This window comes from Oryzias latipes, chromosome 10 (assembly GCF_053564925.1).
Source record: "Oryzias latipes strain Hd-rR chromosome 10, Olatipes_Hd-rR_3.1".
Taxonomy (NCBI): domain Eukaryota; kingdom Metazoa; phylum Chordata; class Actinopteri; order Beloniformes; family Adrianichthyidae; genus Oryzias; species Oryzias latipes.
The window spans coordinates 32095765-32115326 of NC_136246.1; the positions used below are offsets into that span (position 1 = coordinate 32095765).

The 19562-nt window shown below is 42.6% G+C and overlaps 2 protein-coding genes across 5 annotated transcripts in view; one reads left to right on the forward strand and one right to left on the reverse strand.

Annotated features, from left to right (window-relative positions):
• LOC101172174 (complexin-1) overlaps positions 1 to 8597 on the reverse strand; it is a 53236-nt gene extending 44639 nt beyond the window's left edge. Inside the window, exons 1-2 of one of the 2 annotated variants that reach the window (XM_004073605.5) lie at positions 8124 to 8597; positions 7471 to 7578 (exon numbers count right to left, since the gene is read on the reverse strand). In XM_004073605.5, coding sequence (XP_004073653.1) covers positions 7471 to 7501 — 31 coding nt within the window. In that variant the 5' untranslated portion in view covers positions 7502 to 7578; positions 8124 to 8597. Of the gene's footprint in view, positions 1 to 7470; positions 7579 to 7740 lie in introns of both variants that reach the window. The other variant, XM_004073606.5, reaches the window with a different exon arrangement.
• Positions 1 to 19562, forward strand: part of smu1a (SMU1 DNA replication regulator and spliceosomal factor a) — a 222968-nt gene that overhangs the window by 132747 nt on the left and 70659 nt on the right. For all 3 annotated transcript variants that reach the window (XM_078954424.1, XM_078954426.1, XM_078954425.1), the window contains one exon: positions 19166 to 19226. The gene's annotated coding sequence lies outside the window, so the exon portion shown is untranslated. The remainder of the gene's footprint in view (positions 1 to 19165; positions 19227 to 19562) is intronic.

The window sequence follows — 19562 nt, forward strand, 5'->3', positions numbered from 1 at the left end:
CAGGGTGGCTGGGCGCTCCCTTAGAGATAGGGTGAGAAGCTCGGTCACCCGCGGAGAGCTCGGAGTAGAACCGCTTCTCCTCCACATCGAAAGGAGCCAGTTGAGGTGGCTCGGGCATCTAGTTCGGATGCCTCCTGGACGCCTCCCTGGAGAGGTGTTCCGGGCATGTCCCACTGGGCGGAGGCCCCGGGGAAGACCCAGGACACGCTGGAGAGACTACTAGTGTCTCTCGGCTGGCCTGGGAACGTCTCGGGGTCCCCCCAGAGGAGCTGGAGGAAGTGGCTGGGGTGAGGGAAGTCTGGGCATCTCTGCTCAGTCTGCTGCCCCCGCGACCCGGTCCCGGATAAGCGGAGGAAGATGGATGGATGGATGGAGTAAACCGCATGTCCTTCCCTTTAACTGACATGACAGTCACCAAGATGAGGGTTAGCATGCTGTGTCATGGGATAGAAAACACTGCAGATGTGCTCCTGTCAACAGTTTCACATGTGAGAACCAATAGTTTAAGTCTTCACACTCACAGGTTTTATCATTCTGAAGGATCTGCTAACGTTTTAAATCCAATTCGGATTCTTTTTCTTCACAGACAGTAATGATGGAGACAAAAAATAGCAAACAAGAAATATTCAAATTTACATAAAATGTATTGAAATTGACAGTAAATCCAAAGCAAAGTTGAAAAAAATAATTTAGTCTAGAAAAAAATATTAATATGAATGTGTACTGATAAAAAGAAAATAAAGTTTGAAAATATATTTATGTATTGCATTGAATTTAAAATGGATTTAAAAAATTCTTAAAATGATTTTGTTCCATTTTAAATCTTTTTTTTTTTGCCTTTAATAAAAAAATCAAGTATTTTGTAAAATGTTTATTTTCTTAAGACAAACAGATGAACTCTTGTCTTAGTCTACAGTCCATTCCAGATGCATTTACTTACACATTCGTTGGTGACATTTCTGTTACATTTTTTAATTTATATGAGCTTCTTTTCTTCATAGAGGTAACTTTTTTGTGTCTGATCTTAATTTTTGGGTTTTCCATCTTCATGCATCATCGGCAGCATGTGGTTGAACTTATTCGTCCTCCTTTTGAGGTGGATGTGTTTCTAGCCGCGGCTTTTCCATGGCTTTAAAAATGCTAAAGATCAGCATTATATCCATTTAGTTGGAAAAGTCTGGTGAAAATGTTGCTTTAATGTGTGCAAAGATGTTAGAAGTCTGCGTTCAGAGGATCTATTGGTACATTCGGATGTAATCAGGAATCCTGGAGGGTTGATTAATCGGCCTTAGAGTGACCACACAGGAACCTGCTGAACACACTTTCCCTCCAAATGAGTCACAGAAATAATGTATGGATCTGACATTACACGGCTGCTATGACTGCACACACAAATGACCAGTTTCAGCCGCATTGTTTTAACAAATGCCTCGGGTGTTACGTGACTGCAGACCTTTTCTGTTCTCACTTTCAATGCAACAGCTGATGACATCAAAGGGCAGGAATTTCCCTTTTTCTGATTAATGTTATTTACGAAACACAATTCATTAAAAAATTGTAGTTTCTGTTGACTTTTAGAATTTCTTTCTTACTAAATTTGTAAACTTTTACAGACTGACAACTTTTTTGGATTGTTTGAAATGGTTGAGTTATAATCTGCCACTTGCCAGGCCTTCTTTGAAACAGGGATCCCTGAATGTCAATTTTCCTGATTAAAAAAACTAAAAATGTGTCCAAAGAGAAAGACTCTTCAAACTGAGAGGATCATAAATCCACACCAAACATGTCATGAGCTGGAACCTGAGCCAAAGTCTGTTTGGCCTGAAGTCCACAGGAAAATCCACTCAAAGGCCGGCTGTGGCCTTGAGGTTCTTTCTTCCAGAGCTGATTCTGTTTGCCTCAAGCTCAGATCTGACCTTCATCACTGCAGCTGAAGGGCCCTTGAGCAAAACTATCAAGCTTACATCAAATCATGTGACGTATTTGACGTTTTCCTACACCAACATGGAAAAAAAAGAAAAGCCTAGATGCAGATCTTCTTGCCAGAGAAACAAAACTGTTTTCACTGCTTCTTGATGAACATTGTGATGAACATCAGAAACTGCAGAAAAACGTTTTTTCTGAGGTCTAAAATGAAGTAAAATATGTTTTCGTCACAACACGTTTATTCTAAGTTAAGCCTCTAACAAATACTTTTCACATGTAGTGATAAAATATACATGTCTTCTTCCACCATCAATAGGAACTAGGGTGGTCATTAATTGAACTGCAGATTTTTGGGGGGGTCATTTTGGGGTCATGTTTGTAAATTGCTTGTTGTTCTCCAAACAGCCTCTCCGCCATTGTTCAGTCCATTTAAACACAGAGTTTGGGCGTGGCGGATGGTCCCTCAGCTCCGTCACGTGTCGCGCTCACTGCACCACAGCACCGGCGCCACGGCTCACTTCTGCAAACAGACCGAGGGTTCTACACTCAGCAATGGAACCACAACGAACACAGCAACCGAACTAAATGAGCTGTGCGGAACCAATGTTGGGTTGGGACTCTGGACTGGATCTGAGTGAGAGTGACGTCATAGACAGAAAAATGGTTTACCTCCATCTCAATTAGGTCAATTCAATCGCCACCATTTTGGAGCCAGATGTCATCAATAAACAGTGATTGGTCCAAGTCGGTCTGAGTCAAAGTTGCTATGGCAACCAGTCTCACCAATCAGGAGTGAGCTTGTTGGAAGACCACACCCTTGAAAGCGAACTACATGAAATCTGTCAATCAAACGCTTTGACTGTTGGATGTGGGAGCCAGCCGGCTCCACCCACTATTATTTAGGCGTCTGATAGGTCGGTTTATGCCTTGAATAACTTGAACTACAGAAAACATATTGTGAAAAAAAAGGAGGATTATCAAGAAGTTGTTAAAAGAACGTATCAAAGCAAGAATAGTTATTCTGACCCATACAATGACTGACAGCTGTTTACTGGTCTATAGATTTGGCTTCTTGGAGCCAGCGGATGCTTCCTGTTTGGAACGCCAGGGGGAGGGGTCACTCAGTCCACTTCCCATTCACAGTCAATGGTTGGGACGAGGCCTGATGGAACAAAAATGGTTGCGATGGCATTGTGGATAAAGAGGTTGCTCTGTGTTAGACTATAGTAACTGAGTTTCAGGTTCAGGTTCACTGCAGCCTCTTCTGTTTGTAATCCTCTTTTATTCAGACACAAAGATCTCAAATCCACCACCAGCAGGGTCGGCTTTTCTTTTGTTCCTAAACTTCAAATAGCATCTGCATATCTATATATATATAGCAGGCATGATGTGTTGACACACAGAGGTTTGTCGTCTCGCAGATTGTTTATATGTTTGTCCAACCGGATGTGTGTGAACGGCTCAGCTGTCGGCTGCTGCTGTATGTGTTCAGCGATGCCGCTGTTTACCCCCCCCCGTGGTTCTCAGCTGGGTGGGAGGCCTGTCGCATCCCAATGATTGTAACTCTCAGCATGTGCATTCTCTGGTTTATTTATCAGAATGTCAGTCAGTTTGATTTTGATGTTTGCCTACGTGTGTGTGTGTGTGTGTGTGTGAGTGTCACAGATTTCTGCTTCTCTTAACCTCATTTCCTCCTTGGAGTGTGGAACTCTCCAGTGACATGAACACTTCATCATCTAATGCCAGCTAAAGCTGGCCACGGAGGTCCACCTCCCTGCCCGACGCACACAACTCTCCATCCATCTCACATACACACACACACCCACACACACACACACACACAGCCGGCTGCCTGATGGAGGTTTCTGTGCCTCGCCCTTCAGAATTACTGTAATGGTTGAGGGAGTGAGAACAGCAGAAGGATGGGAGGAGAGGTGCGGTGAGAAGAAGGAGCTGCAAACAACAGAAACGAGCTGATGAGGAGGCTTTCGGGGAAGCAAGTCAAGGAAGCAGCGAGCAAAAGAGGAGAAACATTTTCCATTAAAGTGAGATTAAAGCTTCTGCTGGTCCAGAGTGCAGCTGCACTTTCCAACCTCTGCCGTCAGCCACTGATGATATAACACCTCGCTTTAAAGATCAATTTGTCACTTTTCATCTCCTCCTACACCTCATTTTCTGTCTCTTTTTACTGGAGGAAAGAGGAGACCAAAGAGAGGAGCAGACTGATGGAGGAGAAAGGTGTGACCGAGTTTGCTGCCTTTGATTTATTTATGAGCACTTTTTATGGTGCCATCTGGAGTATAGGCGACTTTTCGCGCTGCAGAAGATACCAGCTTTCAGGGGTGTCAATAAGGTCTCACCAGGTGACGAGATGCTCAAACCATCTCAGCAGGCTTCTGTCGATGGGGAGAGTTCATGACAACAGCTCAACACAGGGATCAACCGGTAAACCTCCAGCTTCCCTTTTGGCTGGACTGTACTACAACAGATTGGTGGATGCTCCTTTGATCTGTCTGTTGATCTGTTCCTCCATCGCGCACAAGCAAATCTCTCAGACTACGTCACTTTGTGTCTCATTTCTCACCCTGTACAACTGTGCACCAAGACCTTGGAATATCAGGCGCTGCTTCTTCTCCCATTAAGCTCCAAGAAAAAACACGCAGGAACCCAAACAATCCTGTCCATGAAGGCTGTGAATGCATCTGAGAGGCCAACACAGGATGACTCCGCTCATTCTGACAATCCTATTTTGGCAAATATTTTGCTGCAAAACATTTTTTTTAAATATCAAATTGTCTTGTGTTTTTCGTTTTTTTTGGTATTGTACGCATGTACTATCCGGCTAAAGATAAGCATCATTCGCTAACTAGCAAGATAGCATTAGCATTAAGCATTTAGGTTGTGTTTGAATTCCTTCACCACTCGCTACATAGTGCGTTCCCCATTTTCTAGTGCTGTCCGAATCTACAATTCCAAAATCCAGGGCCCTAGAAATTTCCCATAAGTCTCTGCGAAAAAACCAGTGTGCATCGACGCTCACTAGATAAGCGAATATAGACCACAATGCATTGCGTCGGAACAATTTTTGCCAAAAAAATATATTTAATTGTTGTTTTTTATAAAATAAACAGCAATATTTTTTATCTTCAGAAGACAGTAGATTCATAAATAATCTCAACAAAACACTATCAATGAGATTTTAACTTCCTGAAATCAATGACACCACATTTTTTTTAAAAGGTAGTGAACATGGTGTCCGAATGGCTTTTAAAATCCAGGGCACTACGTAGTCCCACACTATATAGTTTTTAGTAGTTAGGGGTTAGGAACACAGCCTTAGATTTCAGCCGCTAATGCTTGTAGCTAAATGTGTAATAAAATAATTACAAATACTGTGTTTCTGAAAGCAAATGTTTTAGATTGATGGAATAAAATCAGATTTTCAAGACAGATTTTAAAAAGCTAGCTACTAACAACTAGCTAACTGTGAAGCCTCGTACTTTCACCTGTGTGCTACTTTTTTTTTGTTTTTTCCCTTAAATTTTTTCCTAATTAGTGTTTGTTTAAAACATTTCAGGAACAACTACAGTCATGACGACAGGAAACGCAGGTGTAGAATTACCAAACTAACATTAGCACCACACTGAAACTTTTGTATTTTTGTGCTAACAGTTAGCCTATGCTAAAGTAAACCCTTCAATTATGTATGATGCTAACTCACAACATACAATTTAATCTACAAGTCTGTTGAATTTAGGATCACCTTGAATGGAAAAAACACAGAAGAATAAGTGTTTAAATAATAAAAAATAAATTCAGACATAAAGGGGTTAAAATAGCCGCCTGTTAGCTAGCGGTTAGTTGTTGAATGCCAGAAACTGAGACTGTACTTGACCAAATTGTTTCTGTGGTTAGCTTTTATGTGCTGTTGGATGTAAATATTTAACTTGAAGGTCAAAGTGACACAAATCTGTAAAGACTCAAAAATGATCATTACAAAGAAGCATGAGTTGGTCAAATGCAACATTTATCCACTAATATAAAAACCTGTATTTCTTCTCACCATTTCATTTATCCATAATTAATCTGCAATGTTTGACCTTAAAATGAAAAAACGGTCAATCGTTGTGATTCATGAAGCAGAGCAGGCTTTGCTGCGCAGCTAAGACAGCCGGCCTGTCTGCGCAGAGAGCAGACAGAACACAAACGGGACCCCAGATTGGAGCAGATGGAGTGTGAGTTTCTCCTCAGAGCTCACAGAAGCAGCGTCCTAAGATAATAGCCCTCAGCTAATCCACTGCACACTGAAAACTCACTACCTCTTTAGAAGGAAATAAAAAATTCCTGCTCCCAAGAATGGAAAGACAAACTCCAGCGCTGCGTGTGAGGAGCTCGGCAAAAGCCGTCAGATTTATTTTCTGTAGAGTTCAGCGGTTTTGTCGTCTCTTTTTGGACGGGGAGCATTGCCGGAGTCTGACGGTGGGCACCTGCAGCTCCATTGACATGCTCGCCGCACACCGAAGCAACATGATGCTCACACAGCAGAGACTCCAATAAACAAACCAATCTGCACGTGTTAGCAAGTCAGGTCGCATCTTTGTCCTCTGACAAATCCTCGCAGCTGCTTTCATTCTAATATTAGCCCGTTCTGAAAGCTAGAAGCACTCAAATGTTTCGTTTCTGTTTTACTTTTGATGAGCAGTACTAAAAGAAACAGCTCAAAATGCAAACTCCTCCTTGGTGTTTCTTAATCGACGCATCCATTCAGAAATCCTTCCAAATCAAATCTGCAATGCAGCAGCCTCCGGAGAAACCCAGAGCAGGAATATTGACATTATTTTTTTAATCAAACCCTCTCACTCAAACCTCTTCAGATCAATAGGACTGATGCTTCTGTTTATCACGACTCACCGTCCCCTCTACGCTGGTTTTAAGGATGTCGTTCCACAGAAAAAAGATCAAATGTTTTTGTGTTTAAACAGCAAACTATGCCTTTTTAACCTTTATTTCAACATGAAAATTCACACAAAACAAGCTGATCCTCCTGTGAAATTCATGCAAACGCCCTGCAGATTGTTGTGTCAATTTCATCTATATGTCAGATGAAATGATCACTTTTCTTTTTTCTATCATTTCCATGCTGACTTTGTGTTTTTATCCTGATTGGGAGAACTGTGGCTCCAATCAGTCACTGGACGCTCTGATGAGGTCCCACTGTAAATGACAGAAATGTCATTTTCTGGACAAAAACAGGCTGGGTTAAGTGGTCCAACAGTTCAATAACCAGTTACAATTTATCTAAAACCCTCATCTTTCCAGGGACTGGCTGCAGCAATTAGTAAACCATTCACATGATTACATGCTGGAATGAAATTATAGATTAGACTCTGACTTGATTATCCCTCAGTGCACGAGCTGCTGCGCAATTCAGGCGCACATCGATGCGCCAAACCAGCTGCAGATGAGCAGAAAGGCGCAGAAATCCATACAGGAAAAGTGACAGAGCATCTCCGCAGAAAGGGACGGGTGCTGAACGGGACTTACCCCCCAACGCTTGTTTCATAACGAAATTCATGCTGATGGCTTTTAATTCCCGTCGTCCCTCAGCAGGTCAATGTCACATTCAATAGTAGAATTCCTCTTTAGGCGGATCTAGAGGAGAAGAAGCGGGAAAAACACTGATGAGTTGATGAGAAGGAGAAATCTCAGTGAATGTTTTGGCGCGGGAACATTTGTTTCCGGTTGGTTTCTCCAGCGCGCGAACACAGAAGGACACCAAGGTCAGCGGTTCAAGACGGAGGAAAAGCTCCGAACCTGTCGATGCTTCACTCCAGACCCAACCGGCGACGGCGTCTGTGGAAACCGAGCAGAGAGGTGTTTGGTTCGGAGCGTGTCGCGCGTGTGACAGTTGCGCGCGCGGGATGAGTTTCCAGAGGATCCCCGCGCGCGGAGCCCCTCCTGCGCGCTCCTCCTGATCATGTGATAAAACTTTCCGTCTTCCATTGAAGGGACTCCGGTCACAGCCATCCCATTCCAGCGTGGAGGAGCTCCCCGCACGTTACCGAACCGCGCGTGATTGCGGGGCTACGTTTAATTCGCGCGCGACCCTTCCCGAGCGAAGCGACGCTGGATTTTTCAGCACCTCCGCGGGTGGACAGCTCCGCGGAGCGCCGGGCTGCGCCGAGGCGCGGATTTACCTCCGTCCTCCGGGGTGGGGAGGCGGGCAGGCGGTGGGTCCTCCTCACGCACCAACGCGGGTCCAGCGGCGGGGCTTCGGCTGCAGCAGCGGGGGCTAATAGCGTCTCGTTCCTGGCATCTCCGGCTCCGGGGGCTCGAGAAAAGACGTCCTTGGTTCACCCTCCTGCTTTCCGCCTTGTCTTCCTGCACGGGGAGGGAGGGGGAGGAGGAGAAGTATGGTGGTGGGGGGTGGGGGTGCTGTGAGCTCTGTGGAGGGGAGGAGATCACATGGGGAGGATAGAGGGAGAAACGTCCCGCGAACGTCCTCCTGACCGAGAGACGGAGATCAATTATTTACACACACACACGTGCGCGCGCACGCACATCAGAGCAGAATGGAGGCTACAGAAATATGAGTGGGGGGCTGCAGCTCCTCCTCTGCTGCTATCAGAGCAAAATCACACCATGTTCCCGTTATGAGTGGAGATTCCTCTGCAGCCAGGGGTGCGCATGCTCTCTGGGAGGGCCACAGGCGTCAGAGGAGCCTCCTTCTGCTCCAGAACTTCACAAGAAGAGGGAGGGAAAAATGTGCTTTAAAGAGCCCTGAAAATGTAGTTTTCAGGAAAATGATGATTTTTAACGGCAGGATTCTGTTTTTCAGAGCTTTGAAGGTTGTCTCTGCTCAAATCTAAACACTCATTGCACCTGAGAATATTTAAACCTAATTACAGTTATATTAGAATTACATTAGAGTTACCATATTTCTTGCAAAAAAACAGAAATAAAAGGATTCAACTTTTTCTATATCTTCAGAAGAATTCTGTGACTTCATGTCAAAAAAGTCAAATGGAGGACAGGAAACCACGCCCGCTTCTCCAGATGTTGTGTTAAAAAAGGCGGTGACATTGTCTTTTAGATTCTGAAGGAGGAACTTATAGCCTTAAGTGGGATGACCACAATGACTAAACTTTACTCCGCCCACCCGAATCAACATGTAGAAAATTGCGTTTATACAGAATAAAAAGATGACGAGGAAGTTTGGAGTGAGAGAGAAGAATGTTGGAGTTGTGCAGGAGACGTATGGCAGCTGGACGACAGTGGTGAGATGTGTTGTTGTGACAGAGGAGTGCGTTGTGCTGGTCTGTTATCTGCAACGTTGATTATGTGGATCGTTGGCTGCGTGGATCATTGATAATGTGGATTGCTGCTTATCCGGATCGTTCTTTATGTGGATCGTGGCTTGTGTAGATTGTTGGTTGTGTGGATCGTTGCTTATCTAGATCGTTGCCTGTGTGGATTAGGGTTGTGCCGATGGACTGACATCACGATGGAGAGACACCGTCGTGATGCCACGCCCCCGCCACGCTGTGAATCGACACCATAAGCCGCAGTTATATCTTGATCGGATCAATATTCGAATTAGAATTCAACCGCGCACATAAGCCCAGAAAAACCTTTTGTATTATAACAAACGTTCTCATGGGTCACACTTTCGGTGGGAATAAATCATTTGCAGGTGCGCAGTAGTGTTTGAAATACCGGAAGAGGAAATGAGTTCCGCTGAGAGGCTACATAGATATCTGGCAGCTTGGTAAAATACGAGATGATCTTCTAAACGTGCTTTTATTTATGTTACGGTTATCATGAAGCGCCTGTTCGCTCATTATTTTAATTTTAATCCGTGCGGTCAGTGCTTTTTTTGTGGCAAAACGGAGCCGGAAGAAGCCATGACTTTTAGCCTTTGATGAACATAAAATCCACGCAGGAAACGCTGCAATCTGCATCTTGGCTGAATGTAAATATGTGGGAATAACGGCAGCCTTTATTTTGTTGGGACAACAACAACAACTGGAAACACAATTCCACCTGATTGTTTGAACAGTTTCTAAGGACTGAGTGACATTTCTGCTTTGAACAGCTCACACACCGCTGTTGTGTGAGCCGGTGGTCCGAGCTCTGTCCGGAGACGCACTTTTACCGGAAGACCAGGTTCTCCTGAGTTCGGTAGCTCGTTCACCTAGAGCTGTGGGACGGATCACAGTCCAAAGTCTCCCACACATACCGCATATGTAACAAATCATCCTGCATTCCCCTCAAACACAAAGTCTGTCTGCTCTGCTCAGAGACACGGTCACTCGGTCCACCGGTCTACTTGACTAATCAAGTGCAGGAGCGGACTACTTCTTTTCTATTTTGTTTGTTATTTTTTTTGTTAAAGTTACTTCCCTCAGTTTATACTGGATGATCGCGGATGAGTCATTAGTTGGGAAAAAAAAGTAATAAAGAAAAATAACCAATTATAATTTTATAATAACGAAAAATTAAAAAATACCCCCCCCCCTCCGATTATATCATCGTCCACCCCTTTGTTTTACTGTAAACATCATCAACTGCCAATTTAATGGACATCTCCCAACCCTATTGTGCATCGTTAAATGTGTAGATCCTTGGTTGTGTGGATTGTTGGTTGTGTGCAGTGTTGGTTGTGGATCATTGGTTTTGGATTGTTGGATGTGTAGATCGTTGGTTGTGTAGATCTTTGGTTGTGTGGATTGTTGGTTGTGGATCATTGGTTGTGGATCATTGGTTTTAGATCGTTGGTTGTGTAGATCTTTGGTTGTGTAGATCGTTGGTTGTGGATTGTTGGTTTTGGATTGTTGGTTGTGTGGATCGTTGGTTGTGTAGATCGTTGGTTGTGGATTGTTGGTTTTGGATCGTTGGTTGTGTGGATCGTTGGTTGTGGATCATTGGTTGTGGATCATTGGTTTTAGATTGTTGGTTGTGTGGATCCTTGGTTGTGTAGATCGTTGGTTGTGGATTGTTGGTTTTGGATTGTTGGTTGTGTGGATCGTTGGTTGTGTAGATCGTTGGTTGTGGATTGTTGGTTTTGGATCGTTGGTTGTGTGGATCGTTGGTTGTGTGAATCGTTGGTTGTGGATTGTTGGTTTTGGATCGTTGGTTGTGTGGATTGTTGGTTATCCAGATAGTATTGGGATTTGTCGATTGTTCATTATGCAGACCGCCGGTTATGCGTATAATTGGTTATGGAGTTCTTACGTAATCCAGATCGTTTGTTCTGAGTGGCGTTCGTTACTTGGGGCATCACAGTAGTTCAGGACAGAAATCATTCAGGATCGGATCACTGCTTATTATTTTTTTTTTTTATTTCTAAAGTCTGAAAGTCTAAAATCTGTCCAAAATGTTTTTCACCAGGCTGTAGATCCTCTGTTCTGATGGGAATCCTTTTGCTTTTCAGTAATCAAAAACATGTTAAGAATAAAGGAAGAAATCTCTGGTTTTTCTTTCAAGTTCCTTTTTGCAGGAACTTTCTGATAGCAGCTTTCTTGCATACTATTTCAGTTCTTTGTGTCTTTGTTCTCTTCCAAAGGACAACCATGTCCAGTTATGACTGAAGTTCTTCTTGATTCATTGATGGTTTTGTGGAGACAGAACAAGCAAACATCTGTTATTTTTGACAGATCCACAGATTCAACCACCAACATCTGGTCAAATCACTATTCCCCTAATCATGATGTCTAAGTTCTAATGCAGAATTCATTTAGACAGTTTCATATGAAATCCTATAACCCAGGGGTCCCCAAATCCAGGCCTCGAGGGCCGGTGTCCTGCTGGTTTTCCAGAAACCCTGCTGCATCTGCTGCTGATTACGTGGATCGGGTGTGTTTAGCCAATGAGGAGCTGCAATGTCAGGTTGGGCTTACGGCCCGCCCACAACTCAGAAGTGAATTTCTAATGAACTCCTGCTGCTCTGCAGAAACTATGTCCTAGACAATGACACAGTTTTCGGAGTTTGGCTAAAAATGGGATCATCGTAATTAAAAGACCACTGGGAACACTTTGAAAATAGACCAGAGTCCGTCTTTAAAAACATTGTTTGGTCAAAAAGGTGTTTGTTCTACATGTTAGCGTTTTTAATCGTTTTGTTAAGATTTTTTTCATTTTTCTGCTGCAAGAAATGTAGAAATCAGTTCTACTAAAAATATTATTTTAGTGCTTAGATTATTAAAGCTTTTTCTATTTAGCTATTTTAGCTCTTGTTGTTAGCACCTGTGTTTTTATACAGCAGCATTTGCAGACATTTTATTATATTATATATATTTGCTCTCTTCCTCTTTGACCTCAGCTGGACTGTGCGATGACGGTTACACCTTTCAGCTTTTCTTCACACATTTAGACAGAATTGGTTTTTCTTCAGTGGTCCTCCTCCTCTCATGTCTTCTCCTGTAGTTTTCTTGTAGTTTGGAGTTGCTGTTGCTGCGTTTGTCCTGATTGCTCTTGTGGTTCGGCGGCGCTGATTGCTCACAGCTGCGTTTGAGCCTCAGTCCGCCCAGAATCAGGTTATTTTCCAGGACAAAAGCGGGGAAATGACACAGAGCTGCTGAAGACACGACCATCAAAGTTGTTCTGATTTTTAGATGAAATGGGGAAAATTGCCTCATTGTGTTGAGGAACATGGCATCATGTCTGTTTCTATAATCAACTTTTGTTCTTTCAGTCAAACCTGTCCACCTATGTTAGTAATTCACAGCAGATCCAGAAGTTCCTTATTTTGTCCTCAGGGACAAAAGGACACCAACCTCAGCTTCTACAGGACCTGTTTGTGGTGTTTTAGCTCCTCCAGATGTTTCTGAGTGGGAATGCTTTTCCTTGGACTAAACAAGGATCTTCAGGATATTTGGTTCTTTAGGTCAAGGATCTCTGCAGACCATGAATTTCTTTTTATGTTCCTCCCTGGTGAAGGAATGAAAAGTTCATGGAGAACTTCTCACAAACTGCAGCATGTGAACATTTTTTACCACAGCCTCCGACATCTTCATTAGTTCCTCTGCTGCTGCAAAGAAACAACGTTTCACAATCGCATCCAGAGGGACTCAGCTTTATGCTGTTCCTCTCATCCACAAGCAGACACCCCCCCCCCCCCAACAGCCCGGTTTTGCCCCCGGGGGTTGAGCGTGGGGTGTGGGCGGTGTTAATTAGAAATGCATCTGCATTGCATAATTGCAGGAGAACAGTTTGAAGCTGGGGGAGTCTGCGTGAACGTTGGCTGCTCTGTGACGCAGAGGCAGCTTCCAGCACGTACTCCTATAGAGCGAGGAGACGGAATGAAACGACGCTCCACCGCATCAGATCCTCACATCCGTGACGTTTGCATCATCTGGTTTGGCTGCGGCTACAGTGAGATGAAGCTGTGCCATCGGGCAGCTCTAAGGATGATATTAACCCATCTCTGATGCTATTGATCCCAATCATTGACTGTAATTTTTGACAATATTTCACACTCGCACTCACTCGTTTGAATAAAAAAAATCCTAAAGATTTTCATTTGAAAGCTAAACAATGAAACTGTTGCTGAAGAGAAGCGAAATGATCCTTTATTTGACCCTTTAACCCCGGCGCTTTAGCTCTAGTGCTTACATTCTATCCACTAGCGTTAACTATTTACACAATTAACATAATTCCAGTGGATTCTGAAGCAGAGAAGAGCAGCTTTGCGCTGATATGCGACACTTTTCAGTAGTAAGGTGTTACGCAATCATCTTAAAGAGTCTACATCATGCAAAATCAACTAACTGAGCTTTTTAGTGTATTATAGTGTTAATTCCTCACAAAACAATCCCAAAGTGGGATTTTGATTCATTCACGCAATTTTCAGTATTCAGTTCAATTTTTATTTATTGCAACAATAGTTTTTTCAATGGGCTTCATACCGGCAATTGTATAAGAACATAAAATAAAGTTCATAAAATTCAACTGTTAATTGTTAAACTAAACTACACAGACTGAGCTAAACTGGGCATCCCTACCCTCAAGACCCTCTTCCTTCCTCTAAAAACCTGCTGTCTGAGCACCAGCCCCTCCCAATCCACAAAAACGAGCGGGTTCTCTAGTTGTGACATCACAAAGTGAGGAACAGCCCCTTTCAGGAAGACTCTGCGCTGCCAGCCCCGCCCCCAGGCTAACACACACGCACACTTTCTCTGTGGAGCTTGCGGTGATCGGCTAACTGCTTTCATTTTCAGTGCACAGAATGCACATCCATCTTCGCAAAAGTTCGGTTGCTGCAGACACGCTGCCCAGGCAGACTCTAGGTTGACGTCATGACATGGGCGGCACCCAGGAGGAGTGAAAGGCGGAGCCTCGGAGATCGAGTCGTCTTACTTCTACATAGGAAAATTAGCTGTAAGTATAACTCCCATTTCATTAAAAATGTGTTCTTCGGTGTGTCAAAGAGTAATTTTGTTTACTCTGAAAGGCTTAAGAAAAGCAGGATATCGACCCAGCTGATTGAGTCACGGTACGTCGAGTGTGTTATTTTGGTGTTGCTGGTCGTTCCTGCAGGGTGAAGATCCATTTTCCGACCAATCACAAACTCAGACAAACACATCCAAGAGTGCGAGCTGACGGAATTATGGCAGCTGTCTGACAGTCTAACGTACTTTAGGATCTGTGAATTTCTCTTCCATTTCTTCCACTTCCTCCAAACTAAACTCGTTTGCTTCCATCTTCACTGATGGTATCTTAGCAACCATTGATTCCTGTGCGACTCTAGTTTTCCAAATGCCCTATAAATGACAGCTTTAAACATAGAAGATCTCTGATCTGCAGGAGTTTCAGGCAGATTTGAGTGAAACTGTGGAAAGTCATCAGACTGAACCGGAATGAAGCCGGAATGAGTTCAAACTTCCTTTGAAAGACACAAGCAGCAGCAGCAGCAGCAGCAGCCGGGATGGAATTACTGTGAGAACAGTCAGAATGTGGGAGTGGGTGGTGGTGATGGTCAGAAATCCACCGGGAACAGGTGGGTGTTGGAATATGAAGTCAGTGCAGTCCAGGATTTTACCAAAAAGGATATGAAGCTTTTCTGAAAGTGCAGCCACAGGAACTGCAGATTTTCTTCAACCATCAGATTATAAAGAACGTCTCACTTTCAGCTCTCTATTTAACCAAACTTTGAATTTTGAGTCTCATCTGTCTTTAAAAAGCTTCTTTATAGATCAGTTTGGGAATTTAATTTTAATATTTTACTGTTTTGTTTTTTTATTCTCTCTTCAGCACCAAAACTCTTTGTTAAACTCAACTGCTGACTTATTTATTATTTAGTTTTCTGTGTAGATTATTTTCTATAACTCTCTCAAAATTCCCTCTGCATTAGTCAATAAACTCAAATAAATCACGAATTCTAAGGAGGAAAAGTTCATATTATGGTCTGTTGGCGCGTTGGTCTCTTGTATCAACATGGGATGGTGGATTTTCTGTGACTGAGGTTCATTCAAATCATCCTGAGAATTTCTAACACAAATAAAAGGACAGATATTCATTTAAAATGACTTTTGTGAATAAATTCACTTTATACTTTATGCCCATGAGAGCAAAAAAGTATTTTACAGTCACTGATCCTGCACATTTTACTATCTGAAAGTAAGACGACTTGATCTCTGAGGCTCCGCCTTTTGCTCTGTGTGGGTGCCGCCCATTTCATGACGTCATCCTATAGTTGGCCTCGGTAGCGTGTCTGTGTTTCACCCACCAAAACAAACAGCATCCTAAGTTTTCAAGAATGGATGTGCATATTGTGGAGCCTCATCCTCTTGACCCAGAGTCACATCTGGAATTTGAAATGCTCATGGTGTGTGTTAGCCTGGGGGCGGTGCTAGGGGCGTGTCTTCACTCATTGGCCATCTCATAAAAAAGAACAATTATGTTTAATTCATCTTATATTATTTTTTTGCTAATCTCACACTTATAAATCCAAATTTTCAGATCATACCTCTTATATCTCTATCTTTGTCAATGAGGACAAACAATGTTCTTTTCCTATTAGTGTATTGCACTGCATTGTATTGGATTGTTGTGTTCAATAAAGTTTGTTAAAACAAAACAAACAAAAAAATGCACGAATTGAGCAAAATACTGCTCGGTGGGGTTTTTCGTGAGGAATTAACCCTATAATACACTCAAAAGCTTAAAAAAAGAAAAAACGTTGATTTTGTGTGATCTAGACCCTTTAAAGCACTATTGTAACAGAAAATACGGATTTGGTCAATAACTAAAGCTCAGCTCAATACTTTGTAATGTAACTGAGATGATTGAGTTTTGAAGTTTGTTTTTTAAGTCATTTCTGGTGTTTTCTCTCTGTCAGTCACACCAGGCTTGAGTTATCTACATTTGTCTCACTGTGACGAGTCCTCAGTGTATTCAAGTCTCTGGTTTTCTGTTCTTCGTTGTCACGTCGTCTGCTCAGTAATTTTTTTATGTTCAGGTTTATTGACAGAGTTTCTGCCTCCAAGCCTGCATTTCTCCTGCATTTGGGGTCCTGACAGTCACCCTGGTTGTCAGAGCTCACAGGTTTCCTGTACATCCTCACTTGGTTTGCACTGTGGCTCATATTTCGGTCCAGAGCTGGGATGTTTATGCAACACAGGTTATGCAAACATTAGACAATAAACTTATAGTTGTTTGTTTTTGTTTGTTTTATTATTCATCAGTATCATTTGTTTTGTAAATGATGTATCATCAATAAACTTAAGTTAAATTTTTTTTTAATTAAGTTTCTTTAGGGAAGAAAGTAGCTCAAATAATTAAAAAAAAAATGCAAGTTTGGTCTAAACGTACATTCAAACCGCCTCTTGGCGTTTCGAGCTTCCAAACTCTTGCATTCATGTGTAGCTACGCACGTTTTTGCGACCGTCTTCAGGATCTACGTACAAAACGCGCGGTCATTGAATTGCCGTTAGCAGTTAGACCGGATCAACCTTTGACCCTCAGGGACTGGGATTTGGCAGTGACGTATGGAATAGGTTTATATGGTGAACCCAGAAACTGGGATGAGCCTGATGAATCTAAATAAAGCTAAACCTGATGGTCATAAATATTTGCTATTACAAGGAAGCTAGCCATGAACCGTTTTGTGCCCAAATCGTGAGATTTGCACCTCTTTGACATTTCACGTCAAGCGCCTTTCAACTGTAGGTGGCGGACGTGCGATTGTAAGCAGTAGAAAAGCCAAACAAGAAGAAGAAGAAGAAGACCCTCCCTGCTTTTGCAATGTGAATACCATGGCCATGTTCTATTCCAGCGTGTTATGCAGAAGAATTCTTTTATTAATTTAGTTTTTGGTGAACTGTAATAATAAAAAGTTAAACCTTTAGGCGTTATTAAAAACAGGTTTCATTGAAGCAGAAATCTTGAATCTGTTTAGAGTTTTTCCAGTAAAAGTGTATTTTTCTCCTCCATAACTGTGTTTTCTCTCACTGATCAGTGAATTTGGCTGTACAGCATCACCTCCACATGCAGAAACGTGATTATTGTGGGTTCAGGACAGAACAGCAATATGTTCCAGGAAGCAGCAGAGATATTGCGTTTCTACACGACAGGAACACAACTTTTCCACGTTTCATCTTCAGGACTTGAATTGGATCTGAATCTGTGCCGCAGAAAACCAAATGTTATGATAAAAGTGTCTGCTTTTGACTGATATGGCATTAATCAACAGTAGTAAAAGGAGGATGTTGACAGATATTTGTGGAGTTATGGGATGAAAAGAGGAAAAGTGTTGTTGCCCTTCAGTGACTCTGAAGGTCCACCTCTGAGGGAACGAATGCACAGAACACCGGGGTTTCCTCACGCGAGTCTGGACAAACAGAAACACGACGGTTCACTTCATACAAACAGGGAATCAAGAGTGTATGGATCAGCACAGGAGGCAGGCAAAGACGGGACTTAAATACACACAGGTCAGACAAAACACAGGTGAGAAATACATGAACCCTTTAAAATAAAACAGGAAACAGAACCTCAAAACATGACAGAACAAAAATAGAAGCAAAGGCAAAGAAACCCAAACCGTGACATGATATGTACATACATAATACATGATACAAAAGAAAAGCTGCTCTGTAATCCAACACAGATACCATTTTGGACCCAAAGAAAGTCTCTCTGAGCAAAACAGATTTATTTTCACGTTTTGTAAAAGTTTGTAAAAGTACAGTTGGAGGTAGAGCGTTTAGCCACCAAGCCCCTGTTTTATGGAATAAACTCCCAGCTCATGTAAGAGAGGCCGACTCAGTTTCTACATTCAAAGTTAGACCGAAAACATTCCTCTTTGGACAGGCTTATTGTCAGATAGTATTCTGAGATTATTTAACTTAATGTTAATATGTTTAAATTAAACTTAATAACAATAACTATTTGTTGTTAGTAGACTGCTAGAAGTTGAAGCTGTGTAACTATGGTGCACTGGGGTTCTGTCCTCTTTTCTCATCTACTTCTCCCCTCCTTCTCTTCTCTATTCTTGATTATTATTCATCATTTAGTTCTCCTTGCCTCTGTTTGGTGCAGTGCAATTCATGTACTGTCCCTCTTTCCCCTCCTGGGGAGTGGGAGTGCTTCTAGATTCCAGTTGGCTCATCCGTGCTCCTGTACCTGACTGTCTACCTCGCCTCTGCTCCTGCTCCTACACCTGGCTCAAAAGTGACGTCTTGTCTCCGGCTCGACTCGCGCCCCCGGCCATCCCCCCAACTCCGTCTGGATGAAGCTCGTCTGCTGGACTTTAAATATGTAGTTGTAGAGTTAGATAAGTTAATTCTTCTCTAAGAGTTCTGGGAAATCGCCTGTCCGTCCTGGGGGAGGATCCCTCCTTCATGTGGGCACCCCTGATGTTTCTTCATTTTTTCCAGAATCCGGTTTTTTAGGAGTTTTTCTTTACCGCGAAGGGGGGTCTAAGGGCAGGGATGCCAGTATAGCATAGTCAGTTTGTTAGTTCAATTTAGTATTTTCTTATTGAATTTTATGTATTTATGATCCTTTTGATTTTATGTTTAACTTTTTCAGTTACCTATACGAAGCCCATCGAGACAACTGTTGTTGTGAATTTGGGCTATACAAATAAAATTGAATTGAAGTGTTTTATTCAAGACTTTGGTAAATAATCCCGTTTGTAGGAAGATTTCAGTACGTATTAAGAACAACACTTGATGAAGATGTGTTATAGGAGCCACGTCTGTAAGAGTGCTGACGGTGCTTCTTTGCTCTTCAACAGGTTCTGCTTAAACCTGTCCACAGACCACCAACTGTTCAAGAATGGAGCCAACTCAATGACAGTAAGGTATTTTTGTTTTTTTCGGTGGAATAACAGTAGCCACACGGCTGCTGGTTCAATTCCTGTTATTGCAGTAAAGCTTTAATCGAAACTGCCCTTACGGGTGGATACGGGCTGTCGGTGGCCGATGCACGAAATATTAAGGTCATAGACCCCCTCCAGTAGGGAATATGCTTTTTGTGGGAGTACTGCAGTTTGACTGGTCATAGTAAAAACTTAAATAACACGTGAGTGTGAGTAAGGGGCCAGTACTCACATCTTACTAATGACTAGAGTATGACTTAAGGACACCGTACGACACCGTCCCTTAGCCTTACAAACACTTTACGACACACTT